This window comes from Drosophila teissieri, chromosome 3R (genome assembly GCF_016746235.2).
Source record: "Drosophila teissieri strain GT53w chromosome 3R, Prin_Dtei_1.1, whole genome shotgun sequence".
Taxonomy (NCBI): domain Eukaryota; kingdom Metazoa; phylum Arthropoda; class Insecta; order Diptera; family Drosophilidae; genus Drosophila; species Drosophila teissieri.
The window spans coordinates 8,111,342-8,127,784 of NC_053032.1; the positions used below are offsets into that span (position 1 = coordinate 8,111,342).

General features: G+C 43.3%; 1 protein-coding gene across 4 annotated transcripts in view; it reads right to left on the bottom strand.

Annotated features, from left to right (window-relative positions):
- The window catches only part of LOC122622553 (5'-AMP-activated protein kinase subunit gamma-1), a 65,624-nt gene that overhangs the window by 26,447 nt on the left and 22,734 nt on the right, over positions 1 to 16,443 (bottom strand). For 2 of the 4 annotated variants that reach the window (XM_043801090.1, XM_043801095.1), the window contains exons 3-7: positions 12,537 to 14,304; positions 8,606 to 8,727; positions 7,672 to 8,296; positions 7,482 to 7,604; positions 1,349 to 1,385 (exon numbers count right to left, since the gene is read on the bottom strand). In XM_043801090.1, coding sequence (XP_043657025.1) covers positions 1,349 to 1,385; positions 7,482 to 7,604; positions 7,672 to 8,296; positions 8,606 to 8,727; positions 12,537 to 14,168 — 2,539 coding nt within the window. In that variant the 5' untranslated portion in view covers positions 14,169 to 14,304. Of the gene's footprint in view, positions 1 to 1,348; positions 1,386 to 1,617; positions 1,899 to 7,481; positions 7,605 to 7,671; positions 8,297 to 8,605; positions 8,728 to 12,536; positions 14,305 to 16,443 lie in introns of those variants that run through there. The other 2 variants (XM_043801091.1, XM_043801097.1) reach the window with 2 other exon arrangements.

The window sequence follows — 16,443 nt, forward strand, 5'->3', positions numbered from 1 at the left end:
AACAGCAACAAAAAGTGCAGCCTGTACACGAAAACTTTCAAGGTCAACCGAAGGGTAAGCACATCCCAGCAACAGTTGGTCCAGCTCTCTCGCTCGCACACTGCACTGGAGCAAAGGTCCGGATCTCTCCGCTCGCTCCGTCCCGCTCTCTCAGCCGCCACGATTCCGATTTTCGGTCTTTTATTCTAGTTTACTAATTGAAAGCACTATTTTTGGGGATCTATAACGGTGACCGCATTCCCACATTTTGTTTTCGTCTGTCTATTCGTGGACAATAGCTTTGTTTTGTGGTGCGAAATGAGAAAATTGCTTTTGCTGCGCATTCTTCAGTTCTATTTTTTCAGTTGCCGTTCCCGCTATTTCGCAACTCAGATGTAACAATTACAAACGACACAATTTTCCACTCTTATGAACCACACAATGTCTAAGTATGTAACCTAAGTACCTACATTGTATGTATGTATGTATGTACTTACATATATGAACAGTAGGAATGTTGAATTTATGGAAACTTTTCTACTTTTTCTTCACAGTTAAGCCATATTATAATGCCTTTCCAAAATAAAAATGATTCAAGATACTTATTTAATTTAAAAGTATCTATGTAGATAGGATGTACTTCGCTTAACTCGCCATTTGAATCTGACTTCATAGAGAATGCCATATGCGTTCTGTATACGAAGCTACTCTTAAAACTGAAATGAGCAGAACTAAAAAGAAACTAAATCCTAAAAATGCAGAATTATTCACATTATATCCAATTATTATATCAACCTGGCATTAAATTAAATATCTCCTTTAAATCACTTTCAACAAATTGATCGAATTAGCCATCCCATTAGCGATATGAAACCACTCGATACGGGTTGTCAATGAAAGCCAAAAATATTCCACAGCGACAGATGTTCCCACACCCACGCAATCGAATTAAGCGTTTTCCGGCGTCTTGTTTATTTGATTATTTGCGAACTTATTTGGACGAACTTCTGCGTTGGATCTGGCTGTCGTCGATCGGGGGATAGTTAAATAAATTGGATAAAAGTGTTAAGTAATTCTGGCTTTTGGCATTTACATATGTAAAACACTCCAACTTGGCTTTCGGTGCTGAGTTTTATTCGCTCGTTCGTTTGTTTGTTTTGTTTTTTGCTTTCGCGGTGTGTTTTCAGTTGCTTTTCGGTTTTCAAAGTCAAGGTCAATTTGACTTTGTTGGCTTTGCTGAGCTGTGGACGCTTAAATGAAGTCGGTTAGGTTTATGGGCTCTGTAAATGGTTATTTTCTATGTATTCTACCTGGTACTTGCTGTTGTGATAATATTCTAGAATAAATTTCAACTCTATTTCGTACTTACTTTGAACAGCCAACTGTTGTTGATGCGCCGCCGCACGCTGTAAATTGAAGAAATAAATGAATAAGTTAAAATTATTCTCATCTTTTAAAAATGGTTCTAAAATCGAAATATACATAGATACGTAGTTTTAGGATACCTGTACAGGTTCAAACAAAGAGTTACATGTGTATGTTATACTTATCGCTGGTCGTAATTGAATTGTTTATGCTTAATTATCGTATTATTATTAATGTGATTAGGGTTTCTAGTCAATTCTAGGCAATTCTTACATTGTTGACCATCATGGCGCGAATTCCTGGAAGGGATTGCACATCGAGGGAGTGGCTGCGCCCCCGACGCGTTTTATTGGTGGGCGAGACGGGCGGGGGGCCGGGTGAGGTGGGCGTGGCAGAGCTGCTCGAGTGAGTGTGCCGATATATCCACCGCTTCACCGCCGACATTTTGTCGCAGTTTTATGTATTGCTTTATGGTTGCTGTTTATATTATCACCTAATGTGATTCATAATTACCCAAGCTCACTTTTGGTAATATATTTTCAATAAATTGATAAAATGTTTATCTACACATGAAAACCAATTGAAATTCAAATTTAAATTCAGCAGTCAACTGCTTGTTTATCCGCGACCACTGCTTGCCATTCGACTGCTTGCCACGTCTGCTTTCGCTACTCAACACCAGGGGCGCTTTAATGTGCCGTATTAAGGCATTTATTTTGTTTTCTGATTTTTTGTTTACCCATAATAAATAAAATAAAATTTTATAAATGCATATAGGGGGATTTGCCAGTGCCACCCATAAACTATGTAAATTCCCCTGCCTTCGCAGCGGGAAAATGCCAATTTATGTATATTTTTTAATTACCCGGCAACAATTTTCGCCGAGTTTTCGTGTTTAAGGAAATGGAAAATAAGTGAAATACCGTCAATGTCGCAGAATATTGGAGCAGCCAGCTATAATTATTTCCAGCGGTCCGGTCGGCGTCTTATCACCTTTCCCCGTCACCCCGCAAATTAATCCTTGACCCCGAACTCTTTTAATTAACAAATAAGCACAAAGCAAGATCATTCTGAAGAAGCAACTGGTGACGCATTAAGTTGATTGAACGCAGCCGTAAAGTTCAGTGGATTTGAGAGGAGGCGTGTTTTTCTTGCTTGATTGCCTGCTGTCGTGTGTCCGTTCAATTGAAATTGACAAAAACTTTGATTGAAAGGTGCGCCCAATAAAGAACAGAAGACACGAGACACGAGACCAGAAGAAAGCGATTCCATACAATGAAAACTAATTAAAACTGCAAAACGGGATTTCGACGCGGAAATATTCTAGTTGTGGCAATGGGTCAAGTGCAGTATGCACTATGCCAGTAGTGAAGGTTTTCGAAAAAGCCGATTTAAGAAACTCTGAATTGCAATAAGGAGGGCGGCGCTACATACCAAAATTTCCACACTTACAATGGTCGAGGGCCAAAACCGCATATTGACACGATGTAAGGGGTTCACAGATAGATATCTGAATAAACAATCGACTAAATGTGCTGCCACAGACTGATGCAAATTTATAAAGCCCCACAAAATATTACCCAATCTTATTTAATTCTCAGCCTTTCAGACTTAGCACCTGACAAGGTCTCAAGGAATTGATAATTTGCTAACCAAGTTCTGATTTCCACACACCGCGGGGCGTATACTTAATATTGTCAGCCTGCGCTTCTGCGCTCTTATCGTATTTTGATTGTTTTGTTTACCTCGGCGCTGTAGCTTGTTTCCAGCACGACAATCGGGTAGCAAATATGTATCACAGGCGTAAATAATACAAGTAAAATTAGCCATTGAAAACTGGCAAATTCGCAGATACATACGTATGTAGTCAGCTTTCATTTCTAATATGTATCTTTCTCGCTGTGAGCGCCAATATTTGTCAGGGAAATGCGCGGAAAACTAATAGGTAAATAATATTCTACAAAACAGACTCCGCGACCAGACAATAAAACGCAAACAGAATGTAAGAGTCATTAACGTTAATTAGTTGCTCGCGCGAAGGCAAATAGTAAACATAAGCAAAAGCAAAAGCAAAAGGAGGCTGTATTGCTCGAAAGGGTTTTAGCCAGCGAACTGAGCCAACTCTTAGTATCTAGCCCAAATCAATTCGCCTCAGTTCCATTTAGCATTCCGCGTCTGGTTGGACTTCTGCCAGCTCCTCCACCGATTGAAAGACTTCGAGTCCAGAAGCCGTTAATTAACATTGCGTTAACAGCGGCATGTTAATTTCCAATTGGCATGTGACCAAGCGCGTAAAAGATTTCCGACAAGCAAAAGAGCAGCCTATTGTGCAATAATATATTAACTAGCAGATTTGTCCTGTTTGTAAAAACATTCGACCATTAAACCCATTGTGAAAATCCGTTAAAATAATATATATTTGCTTCGGAATTCATTTGTTACATATTTCCTTTTTGTCTGTATAATAGAAGTACTATCCACTTGGCTATTCCTCAATATTCTCTGCTCAAAACCACTTTGGAAGCCAGCGAAGTTCCTAGAGATTGCGACTCCATATACAACCAAGTGAATATATATTTTTACACATTCCTAATCAAGCTTCCCCGCCATAAACAAACTTCCACATCAACAAATAAGCTGCGTCGCCTGGCTGTGGTTGACCTCCAAGCAAGTGAGATAAAGATCAAAATAAATATAAGCAGTAGGCTCGCAATATTAAATAAGTAGTGGGAACAGAGAAAAGTTCTCACTTTGACAAGTGATTGATTAACGAGCAGGGCCCAAAAAGTGAGGCGAACTCAAGCGAAATGCATAAATAGAAATAGAAATAATGAAATAAGTGGGCACAGAACCAGAGAACCAGAAAACCAGAATGTCCGTTTGAAACAATTCACTTTCTTTTCACTTCCTCGTGGAAAATAAAAAGCGAGCGAAATCCCAAGTGGGCATGTGCCATATAGGGAAAGCTGATTGCGATCGGACTGATATGGGGAGGTTTGCGACTAGGAATCAGTTTCTTTTCCTGATTTGTATCTCCGATCTGGGGAGTTATCAGCTGCAATTATATATTTGGTTTTTGCCCAAGTTATCTGCTAAATTTGTATATTTCATTTGCCCGCCCTAGCCTGCATTTATCTTATCTACTCGCCGACTCGCCTGCCTTCCGTTGTATATTCTAAATTAATTTCCAGACGCTTTCGCTCCCCTAACTGAATCTTCCATCTTCCTTCTTGTTGACTTTGTGGCCAGCGCCGATAAGTTCCTTCCTCGTTTTCATTTGGCTAATAACACTTCGGTGCTTATCGCCCAGTTAAGTAATCGGGTAAGCGGGAAAAGGGCCAGCGAAAACAGTGATATCATCCATTGAGATGCCATAAAATAGTCAACCGTCAGTCAGTGATAATGACCAACAAATCACCCGAAAACAATGTTTGGGCGTGGAAAATCCCCTATTATTAGCAACAGCTGCGTGTCCTCAGGGAAAACGTCAAACTATTGGGACAGATTTCAATGGAATAATTAAGCAGATGATTGAGTTCTGGTAAATGGCATTTCAAGTATTAAGTGAGGAGCCATGTTAACACTCCCCAGCACTTTCCTTGCCACAAGAGTTGGACACCTAACAAATTAGCGACTAAGATATTGGCCTAAAGGCTTTGAAAACAAGCAACAAGAAAAGCCAGCACAACCGCACCATTACCTATTATTTAGCGTATTTTGTGAGCATTAGTCGCAGAGCACCGAAGAACCAAAGCACAAAAGCACCAAGCACCAAACACCGATCACATGTGGCCCATTTATTATGTCGGCTTTTTCGTGCTCTTGCCCCATAGCAAATTCAAATATGCTCATTTCCATGCCTCAGAAATCTCAATTAATCGAATTAAATAAAAAGAGTTCTTGCACAAAGAACAAATGTATGCAAAAATATGAACGTGCGCGTGAGTTTCGTCAATGAACTTGAAAATTAAGAACTCAAACTGTCCGCCAAAAAAGAAGGAAATGCAGGGTGTGTTTTAAATTAAATTAATTGTCGCGGCACATTAGAACTTAAATGGCAGCAGAAATAAAACGGCATAGATTTGTTTGATTTAAAAATAATTGTTTTGGGCAAACGAGAAATGGTTTGTTTTCACGCCACGGAATATAAATATAAATATAAATATTTCTTTATTTATTCACTGGTTGTGCCAGAATTTTTGAGACGCTATTTTGTTGTTTTACTTTGGCGATCCCCAGCACTTAAAATGGTAGTTCAAATTGTTCGTAGTTGTGATTATTTCTTTATATGTATATTTCCATTATACATTTGAACGTTTTATTTATTTATGGTCATTTACAACAGTTTACTGCTCAATTATTTAAAATAGCACTCCAGACACACATTTTAGTTTCTTGCAGTCCGTTGAAAAAGTTTTCTTGCCAAGAAAAACAATAAATAAACGGAAACGTTCGATGTCAGCACACGGACACACGCGATGGGCGTATTTATAATTCGGGCAACGCACAGATGGAATGAATATATCCCGATTCCAATCCAAAATCGGGCCAGAATCCGAAGGATCAGGAGCGCACTACGAACTACGCGCACAATTGCCGCCTGGCCAGCTCAATTGGAAATGCAAGTGAAAATAACAACACATCCGCTCGATCGGCGGCCAAACAAAAAATGTTCAAGTGACAACGGCGGCGACGCTGGCGTATACGTAATATACTTGCGAGTGTGCAAAAGTCCAAAAACAGCCAGAGAAGCGAGAGAAAATCGGAGAAAGACGAAGACAGAGGGAGAAAGACGGCAGTGGGAGAGTGAAAACAGCTGAGCCGATCACCTGTTCTTGAAGCTTTCGCTCTAAAGGACTCTTTCGTTCTATACACTCAGAAGAATATTTAAATTGTCCGCTTTGAATATGTTGTGAGTGATTATTCTTACAGCTTCGACTATGCAGTATTCTGCAGTAAGGAGTGCGACAATCAAGTTCTATACACATTTTATGTATTATTTTATGCAAACAATCTATCATATATTTGCCCCGAAATAATTACAAATTTATATTTTTTTACAGATTGTAAAACTATTTCTGTGCTTGATAAATTTCTAAAGCTTTCAGTTCTTTAGCCTCTCTTACTACACTCGATAAATAATAATCAGAAACGAGGCTTATCAATCAAATCGATCGAGGCCTATCGAGTCGAAATCAATAATGTCGCATAATTATTTATAGATGGATGATTGTTAATGACGATTCTGGCCGCCGATAAGCCCTCAAGTGGACTTTTCGAGACAACATGGCATTTGGGAGTGAAATGCTGGTAATCACTTAATCACACTGCTCCGAATCTAATGGGACGAGATAAGCAATATTCATGAACTAAATAACCATTCATGGTTCGAATTTTGATACTTTCCATATAAACTCAGATGCTTATTTTCTTAAGCTAAAATGGTAACCTATTGTCTGGCGCAAGATGCAATGTTTTACATACTAAGCTATTAACAATTAAAGCAATACAACAATTTGCTGTTGAATATTCAAAAATATAAAAACAAAACCGCTGGTTTTAAAAGTTATTAGCGGGGACACTTTATTCAGCGGGAAACTGTGAGCGGAGACTCAAACCGAAGAAGCAGATTCAGCTACAGCTCGACAGGTGGCGCTGTAGTACATCCGGCGATTACAACCGATAATTTAGAACCTCGGCAAAGTTATCGACTGGTTTTTTAGGTAATCATATTATTCAAAATTTTGGCGGTTTATCATTTTAACCAATAATGAAAATATGAATAGCAAAATGTAAACGTCGTATTAAAAATAAATAAAATAAGAAAATATAACTAGTTTAATGTTTTTGATCTGTATAAAACGAACGCCAATAAAAAGTAAATTAAAATACCCTTTGAGGGCTTTAAATTATGCATTCTTTTCTAGAGCTTTAAGTGAATAGAGGTGTACAATATAAGATACATTACCTATAAATTGTTAATGTATAATGTAATGCTTACAAATAAGATAAGCTCAACTCCAGCACTTAGAGTGGAGTACACTCCAGACAAAAATGTATTAAGTAAAGCAATTCAACTTCCCTACTTAGAAATTAAATCAAGCTGCAGTCTTACAAAGGAAGAATTCTCCACTTACCGCTTTGCGTTTGTCGGCTTCGCTGACAACCGAGCTGGATCGATGCCGGAACAGATCCATGACCTTGGTCATCGGGGACCGCTGGGAAGAGTTTGGACGCACCGCCGTCACCGTGTGGTAGTACTGTCCAGGGAGATCAGTTGGATCAGTTAGCGTGGAAAAAAGCAAGAATGCGGGAGCCTGGACTCACCTGCGCGTCGCTGCCTTGATGCGGATGGGCACTGCCGTCTTTGTACTTGCTCTTTGCCGTGGATTGAGTCCCGTCGGCGCTCGTTATCGTCACGGCGGGATGCTGGCGATGGCTGAAGTTCTGCATGGCCACCTTCATGGAGTTCATAAGGCCACCGGCTCCTCCCGCACCGCCCGACGCCGCCGCGCCCGATCCTCCTGCTGCTCCGGCTGCTGCCGAGCTCGAGGCCGGGCCTGTGCCCCCGGAAACGGAGTAGGTGCTGCTGGTGGCGCTGCTGTCGGCGGAGGAGGGATCCAGCAGGTGCTTTTCCTTCTGCCGCTTCGCATCGGATTTCGCCCGTGGTCGGAAGACGTCGAAAATCGTGGGCCTTCGGTTCGGTGACGCTATGCCGTGCACCGTCGACTGATTGAGCACGGGCGAGTCCTCGCCACTTCGCCTCCGCTCCAGCGAACCGGACCGCGATCCCACTCCCGCCATGGCCATCCGCTCCGTGCTGCGTGAGATCTTCTCGCTGTGCCGGTTGATCTTCTCCAGCTTGGCCGCCTCGCGTTCGATCCGCCTCGCCGTCTCGCGCTCCAGCTTGCGGGCCTCCTTTTCTCGTCGCGACTGCTCCTTCTCCTGGCGACTGTGGCGTAGGGAAATGAATTAGTTAATACAAATGACATTTAATTGGGCACTAGCCATGTTGCTATAGCTCTGGAACAAGTATTGTACCCAGTTCCAGCTCCATAATATTGCTTTGTTTAAGTAATAGAAACAACAAATACGAAATAGAAACAACAAAAAAAGGTCTCAAGTTTGGATTTTTAGGACTATACGTTCCTTGCTACAGTTTAAAGCAAACAAATAATCCCTTTCCAGCGAATTTAAACTGTGCAGTTGTTTTCCATTTCGAATTTGGAATAGCTCTCTACTATTTCGGTTAGCAACTCACCGCTGCTCCTTCTCCATCTTCTTGTAGGCCTTCTTGGCCGCCTTGGCATTTGGCTCTGCGGGGGCGCTGGAGGGTCGGGATCCTGGCATCCGGCCGGCTCCTCCGAGGCTGCCATCCTGCTCCTGGAAGCGAACATGGCGTTTTTGGGAATTAGTTTGCGGCTGGCTTGGATGGGAGATGTGGGGATTGGAGTTGGCATCCAGTGGGCTAGCGACTTCGACTGCGAGAGTACTTTGCATGTTTCTGGCGCCGCTGGCCAAGACGAACTAAAACGAACTAAAGGGCTGATTGGACAAACCAGCCGAACGGCATTATCCATTATCCGCCGTATCCTTTCACCTCTGACCCTTGTTTGTACTATCCCCAGTACTGTCCGTCCCTCTTCAGCAGCTGCAATTATTGCCGAATTGTCTACAAACACAATTTATTCGCCACAATACACAATGGATTCAGTGGCGTAACCCGGGGTGACGCCAATTGGAGGAGCAGGCGACACCCGATGCGTCCTTTAATTGGACCCTGACGGAGGCGACAGGAAGACCTATGTATCCCGCCTGTTGCTCGCCAATCGAACGTAGTCAATTAATTTATGATTACGCAAAATTGGAATTGAATGTGGGCCAGGACAGCCGTGGTCAAGGAAGCTATAGTTCGACGGTTCTAGGAATTCTACCCGAAACTCAGGGAACTCCAACGAAGCAAACTCGAGGAATCGGAACCTCATTCCTTGTACATCACTTTAAGGGGCATCCCCTTAAAACCATTCAGAGACAATTATGCTAATGAGCAGCTTATTATGACAGATCTATCGGAAAGAACGAACTAATTATCCACTTCATCGTTGTTTGTTTTTTCTATGTTGAATTTCTTACTCGAATTGAGTATAGTTTTCTATAGTCTAGCGATGTACCTATTTTTATTATTCTTTGGAGAGCAGTTTATAGCAATATTTATTTATTTATATAAGTTATTTTTAATATGAACTGAACTGAACGAAGCAGAATCAAAATGTTTTGTTTCGATATAGACAATCTACCAATCTACCGAGCAATGCTAACAACTTTAACAATCACATATACAAATTTCCACTTGGACTTGGACCTTTTCCACGCAACACTGGCCAAAAATCTTGGTCGGAGACAGCGAACACCTGTCTTTGAATTATTTATAGCGAAACTACAAAGAGATCGAAGCGGCTTTCTTCACGGCTAAGGGGTTTCATGTGCAAAACGCCGAGTCACGTGCCCCGAGGGTCGCAGACGACTGCGATGAGCTAACGACAAAGGCGGTCCTAAATTGGCACTGCTGGCTTTATGGGGTCAACACTCAGAGAAACCAGACGAAAAGCTGGTGCTTTGAAATATATGTGTGCCATTGCGGTAGCTGCAGCTGAGTATCAACTGTTTGACACGGTCTAGTTCAATATTTAAGCAGTTATGAAACACGCTAGACGGCTGCAGAGGGAAGACCTTCCTTCTAAGTTTGCTTTAGGGCGTGGCGGAACTGGAACTGGAGAAAACTGACGTCATTGTTTGCCAAGACAAGGTAAATACCTATCTGCCCATCTATATAGGGGGATACATATGGAAATTTTATACTGGCATTCATACGTACATATACGATATGCCCGCGTTCCGTCAAAACAAATAAGAAGCGGCGATGGGCTCCAGCGGGAAATGTTGACAAACTGTGTCATGATAAGCGGAGAGCCAACAGATATAGAGAAACACCCGACTATACTGACTATATTACTATATATAGCCACCACATGTGTGGCACGATAAAAACAAGCCCAAAAGGCTGATTTTTCGCCGTGTTCAGTTTACCTTTCGGCCAGACAAATGAACTCGAAAGCTCGAAAACTGGAAAACTCGAAGAGGCGAAGAGGAAGCGAAGACTGAAGAATTGAAATAATTCGTATACCTCTTTCTCTTTTCGAGCTATAAATAGACAACTTAATGGATATCATAGAAACAACAAACAGTAAGCGAATTATTAATATTGAGCACACAAAGTGTAAGCCCTAAGACCGCAGATCCCACCAGTGGTACTCTCAAGTGGCTACTCTCAAGAAGTACTACAAAATATTGATGGGCATAACCCTGGAGCACAAGCCCCTGAATGTAACAAACTAAAAATACACTTTACAAATGATGCATTGGACCTGTTCTTATGACATCATTGACTCAGTGCCCATCCCAGTTTTGCTCCCCAGATCTTTCATTGCCCACTTTGTACATGTTAAATTATTTGAAAATGATAAAGGCACATATCTCAAATGACGTCAGTCAGATCTGTGAATATAAAGATTACACATACCCATTTACCCATTTAGCCTCAATTAACTGTGTGCTTTAGGTTTTATGGCTTTACGTTTCTTGTCAGCTTACCATAGAACTTTTTTAGAGAGAATAATTTCATCAATCCGATTAGTTGTCTGCGTATGTAAATATATTTTCCTAGCACAACTGTGATTGACCACCAAAATCAAAGTACGAGGGTCGTTTGATAAGTCCGTGACTTTTTGAATAAAATATATTTTTTTCGTCAAAGAAGCGTTTTATTTCTCAACATAATCTCCTTTTAGCTCTATACATTTAGTCCAGCGTTTTTCCAATTTTTTTATTCCTTCCAAATAATAGGTTTTCTCAAGGCCCTCAAAATAGTCGTTTGTTTCTGTGATGACCTCTTCATTTGACCCGAATCTCTTACCGCCGAGCCATTTCTTCATGTTTGGAAACAAAAAATAGTCACAGGGGGCTAAATCTGGAGAATATGCTGGATGGGGTAGCAGTTCGTAGCCCAATTTATGAAATTTTGCCATGCTGACTACACACGTGTGCACCCGTGCATTGTCCTGATGGAACAGCACTTTTTTTTTCGCCAAATGCGGTCGTTTCTGCTTCAAATCAATATCGAATCTGTCCAAAAGCTCTGAATAATATTCGCCGGTGATCGTTTTACCCTTTTCAAGGTAATCGATGTGAATGATACCTTGTGCATCCCAAAAAACTGTGGCCATGACCTTGTTGGCCGACAGACCCACCTTGGCCTTCTTTGGTGCACGTTCACCCGGAGAAACCCACTGTCTTGATTGTTCTTTGGTCTCTGGTGTGGTGTGGTGGATCCATGTTTCGTCTACGGTAACGAAACGGCGCAAAAATTCGTTTGGATTGCGGTTGAACATCGCCAAACACTCCTTTGAAATGGTCACACGGTTGCGCTTATGGTCGTGTGTGAGCAATCGCGGCACCCATCGCGCGGAAAGCTTTTTCATGTCCAAATATTCATGTAAAATGTGATGTACCCGTTCAGTTGAGATGCCTACAGCCTCAGCTACCTCACGCACTTTCATTCTCCGATCATCCAATATCATTCCATGGATTTTGTCGACGATTTCTGGCATGACGACCTCTTTTGGGCGACCTGAACGTTCGGCATCACTTGTACTGGTACGACCACAACGGAACTCAGTAAACCATTTCTTAACCATTGAAATTGATGGTGCAGAGTCCCCATAATATTTATCAAGTCTTTCCTTGGTTTCGGTGATGGATTTTTTACGCAAAAAATAATGCTTAATTAGCACACGAAATTCACTTTTTTCCATTTTCGTTAAAATTCACGAGATCGTCTGCTTTCAATGCCTATAAAACGCAAACCAAAAAACGCAGCTTTCTCAAAATTTTACAGTCAGCTGTTAATCGATAACTGCTGACAGGAGCAGTGTTGTATTTAGAGCAGGTGCGCGGCAAATACAAAAAGTCACGGACTTATCAAACGACCCTCGTAGATAGGTACCACAAATATACTAATCCCATCCTTCAAAAACCTGATACTTCTCCCAGATGGACTCTGTTCTATGTATTTGACTGTTCGCTGCACTTTTGAGTAGTTCTAGAGTGCTTTCTGAACTGAACCCTTCACTTACATCATCGGACACAGAAACGGAGACGGATCCCGAGTTGGTGAGCTGGCGGGATGGACTGGTGGTGGAGGCACTGCTCTCGCTCCTCAGCAAACGCGGCATGGTGGACGCTCCTCCCAGGGAGACGGGTCTCTGCTGCTGTTGCTGCAGGGCCATTGAAGGAGCACCTGAGGCAGCAGAGCCACTCAATCCACCGTCCTGCCGCCGTATCCAGATCTCGTCCAGCTCCCGTTCGCTGGGCGTGCGCGGCTTGTTGGCTAAACTGTTTGTATCACAAGGGAGGCTTTGGTGATTGCTGTTGGCCAGCCCGGTCGTATTCAGCGCCACGTTGCTCTGGGCCGGCGTGCGAATCTCCACCAGCGATGGCTCGAAGAACTGCTTGGACAGATGGGGAGCGGCGGTGGGAAACCGATGGGAGCCATATCGCTGCGAGAACAGGCCCTGCACCGAGGAGTAGCCCCCGAAGCTGGAGGGAAAGCTGATGGTGTGCGCATTGGAGCTGGCCTTCATTTTGCTCAGCTTCTGGGCCTCGACTCGCAGTTCGGGTGTCTCCTGGGCAAGTGTGACCTTAAACTTGCCCTTGATGATCAGCGGGGGCTCCGTGGGCAGGGGCAGTGGGGAAACGGGCTCCGGGGGTGCAGGAACCGGCGATTCCACTGCCACAATAACGCTAGATGTAGGTGCAGGACTCGGTGGACTAACTGGAGGAGGACGGGAAGGGGGCGCAACTGGTTCCTGGGTGTGCAGTAACGCCTTGAGGGCCTTTGGTAGAATCGTGGCTGGTATGGGGGGCGGCGGAGGAGGTGGTGGCGGCGGGGCCCCACTCTCCTCGATATTTCGCGTATTGATGCGATCGATCTTGTGCATAAACTGCTGCCTCAGCCGCTCCAGATCCTTGAACTTCTCCTTGGAGGCCTCATCCTGCGGCGTAGGTGGCCGTGGGGGCGCCTTCGAGGATTTTTCAGATTTGGTAGACTCTCCTGTGGAAGATCCTCCGCCCAGCTGGCTCCTATCGCCCTCGTCCTCGTCATCCTCCTCCTTGCACTGCGACAATCGGCGTCGTTCGATGTAGGGAGGTAGCAGATAGCCGGGTCGTTGGTGACCCGAGTAGAGATCGACCTTGGCAAACTTCCCGCTGAGGCTGAGGCCCAGGCTGTGGTGAACTTCATCATCATCGTCATCCGGATCGTCCTCGTCATCCGAGCTGCTGCCACTGCTGCTGTGGAAGTCGAAGGAGTTCGATCGCGGCAGGCACTTGAGCATCTCGGAATCGATGTGCTGGCCATGTAGTGGACCCGGCAAGCCCCTCAGTCGCTCCTCCCGCTGCTGCACCACTTGGCCCAGGCTGCCGGAGGAGGCGGAGTCGGTGATCTGGTCATTGGCACTCGCCTCCGAGTCCGATTCGTAGCCATCCAGGACACCCTGTTCCAGGTCATCCATGGTGGACTCAAAGGCGCATTCGAAGCTATCCTCGCCAGCGAACTGCTGGTACGGATTGCCGACTGGCTGCTTCACCGGCTCATCCTGCAACTCCTTGGGCTCCTGCGCCTTGTCCTCCTGGACGCCCATGACTGCTGCATTGGCCAACGGCTGCTGCTTCACTTGCTGCTCTATGAAGTCGCAGTTCGTGGCCATTTGGTTGGTTTGCGTTTTATCTTTGGACTTTTGCTATGGATCTCCTGCTGCTCTGTCAATCGATGGCGTTTCTCACTCTGCGCTATGCAAAATATTTTCTTTTGTACGACATTGATATGCCGTCTTCTTTGGGAATCTGTGAAAAGATTATTGGATATCAATCGACTGACCACAACTCAGCGCTTGAGCCTTTCATCGTTCCTTTGTGTTGATATGAGCTGTTTGACACCCTTTTCTTACCCATTTCAATCAGTTCAACAGTTCACTGAACAGAAGTCGGCAAACATTCTTGGGGAGGTGAAGGTCGTACGATTTTCCCTTTCCTTTCCTTTCCCTTCCCTTCTCTTTCCCACTTCTTCCGCAAACAAAAAATCGAGCAAAACAAAAGCTAATTTCATTATTTACGCTTCGTCATCGGCGTGGTTTTGCTTGGAGGAAGAACAAAAGTCGAACGCGAAATTCAACAAATGGAAAAATAAATGAAAAACATACGCCAGCTTATATACTGACAGAGCAGAAATCCACCGAACATATACATATATAAATACGAAACACACAGTAGAATTGCGAAGTTGAATTGGAAAATGGGTATTTTGGAAATAATATTAGTTTGCGCAACTTTTAAACCAAGTTAAATGCCATTGAATCTTTGGATGTATGACTACAGGCTCCGTGTTTTTTGATAGCGATAGAAGAGCGAGGATTTCTGAGAAGGACTAACACCAAGAATAAACCAGGAATCACCAAAGATACGCAAATCGTTTCCAAGCAACAAGTGGCAGAATCGTGGCTAAAACCGAGTGGCCCAACCCAAGCCGCGAGTTGTGTAATGGAGCATATGGCGTACGCATCTAATAGATACCAACCGCAATTAATGGCAATTAGATACAAATGTATCTGGTATCCGTGCATATGCTAATTTCAGCGACTGTTTTGCGGTCCTCGCCTGACGGAGATGGTGACGCACTTTTGCTGGTGAATCAACCTTTAAGGTTCAACCTTTGATTTTGCCGAAGATGCATCGCGACTTTTCACGCTCGTTTCGCTGGAATTTCGCTTGGCTAGAAAATTCGCATTAATTACCGGGCACGTTATTTCCTCTGACTCAATCCAGAAACACGACCGACTGCAATGTATCTGTATCCAATGGATACTGGCATGCAATTAAACGACCCCCAAAGCTCCGCCCTGCACTTAATTGCATAACTGATTCAATTGCAGTCAGCTGATCGCTCGGCAATGTATCTACTAATTATCAGCCATAGCCAGTGTTTGACCCGCCGGCAGTTGTATCTGTGTATCTCTGTCTGCTGTATCTGAGTATCTTTGCATCTGCGGCCGACTTTGCCAGACAAACTGGCGTCTCTGCCTTGTGACTTTTAGTGGTTAATATTATTTAGTCGTGCATTGGAACCGAACCAAAAATGATTTCCTGCTAGATTGAAGGTTTTGAAAGATTTGAAGCGATTTACGTGACTCTCCTTCCCATCTTCAGCTCATTTCCATTTCGAATTTCTAACGCATTCTTTGCACTTTGTTTGCAAACAGCGAATGCATACCGCACTCAAGCATTGAACTCTCGTCACGTAATCGATATTATTGTTTAATGGAAGAAACCGCACTGCCAAACCAACTGGTTGATTTCGCGATACAAAACAGCAGTAAAAAGGCAACCGCAAAAATATCACAAGCTAACTTTTAGCAACAAAGAAATGTCGGCGCCGACGACAATAATTAAACGAAAAGCAAACGCAAAATTGTCATTCAAACAATTTTCTGTGTCATTTAGGCATCTGAATATCCCCCGAGCAGCAAATAAAGTATAAATGCATTTTTACTGGGTATAGCTGTATAGCTGGTGGAGGGGTCACCCAGTTCTGAATGACATAAGTTGCGCGATTACAAGCCGGCTTTTAATAGTTTAGAGCTGTGTTTCCAATAAAATATTATGAATATACTGAGTACTGCGGTTCAAGAGTTTTATTACCCTACTTTTACTTATTGGACTTCTTGACAAATATGTGGTAAAGCCTTTAAAGCATTAAAGTTGTGGCTCTTCCTCCTAAACAGCAATATATTCACACAGTCTGCGCACCTCAAATAAATTGTATTTCCGTTCCTTTAACTGCTTCCTAAACTTAATCGGTTTGCATAGCATATCAGGCATATCTCTGAAATACACGGTACCAGTGAATAAATGCATTTGAATATGCCAAATGCATTGCCGTGCTGACTTTGGCACTTGATATTGGGTTGGTGCACAAGCAATCGAGCG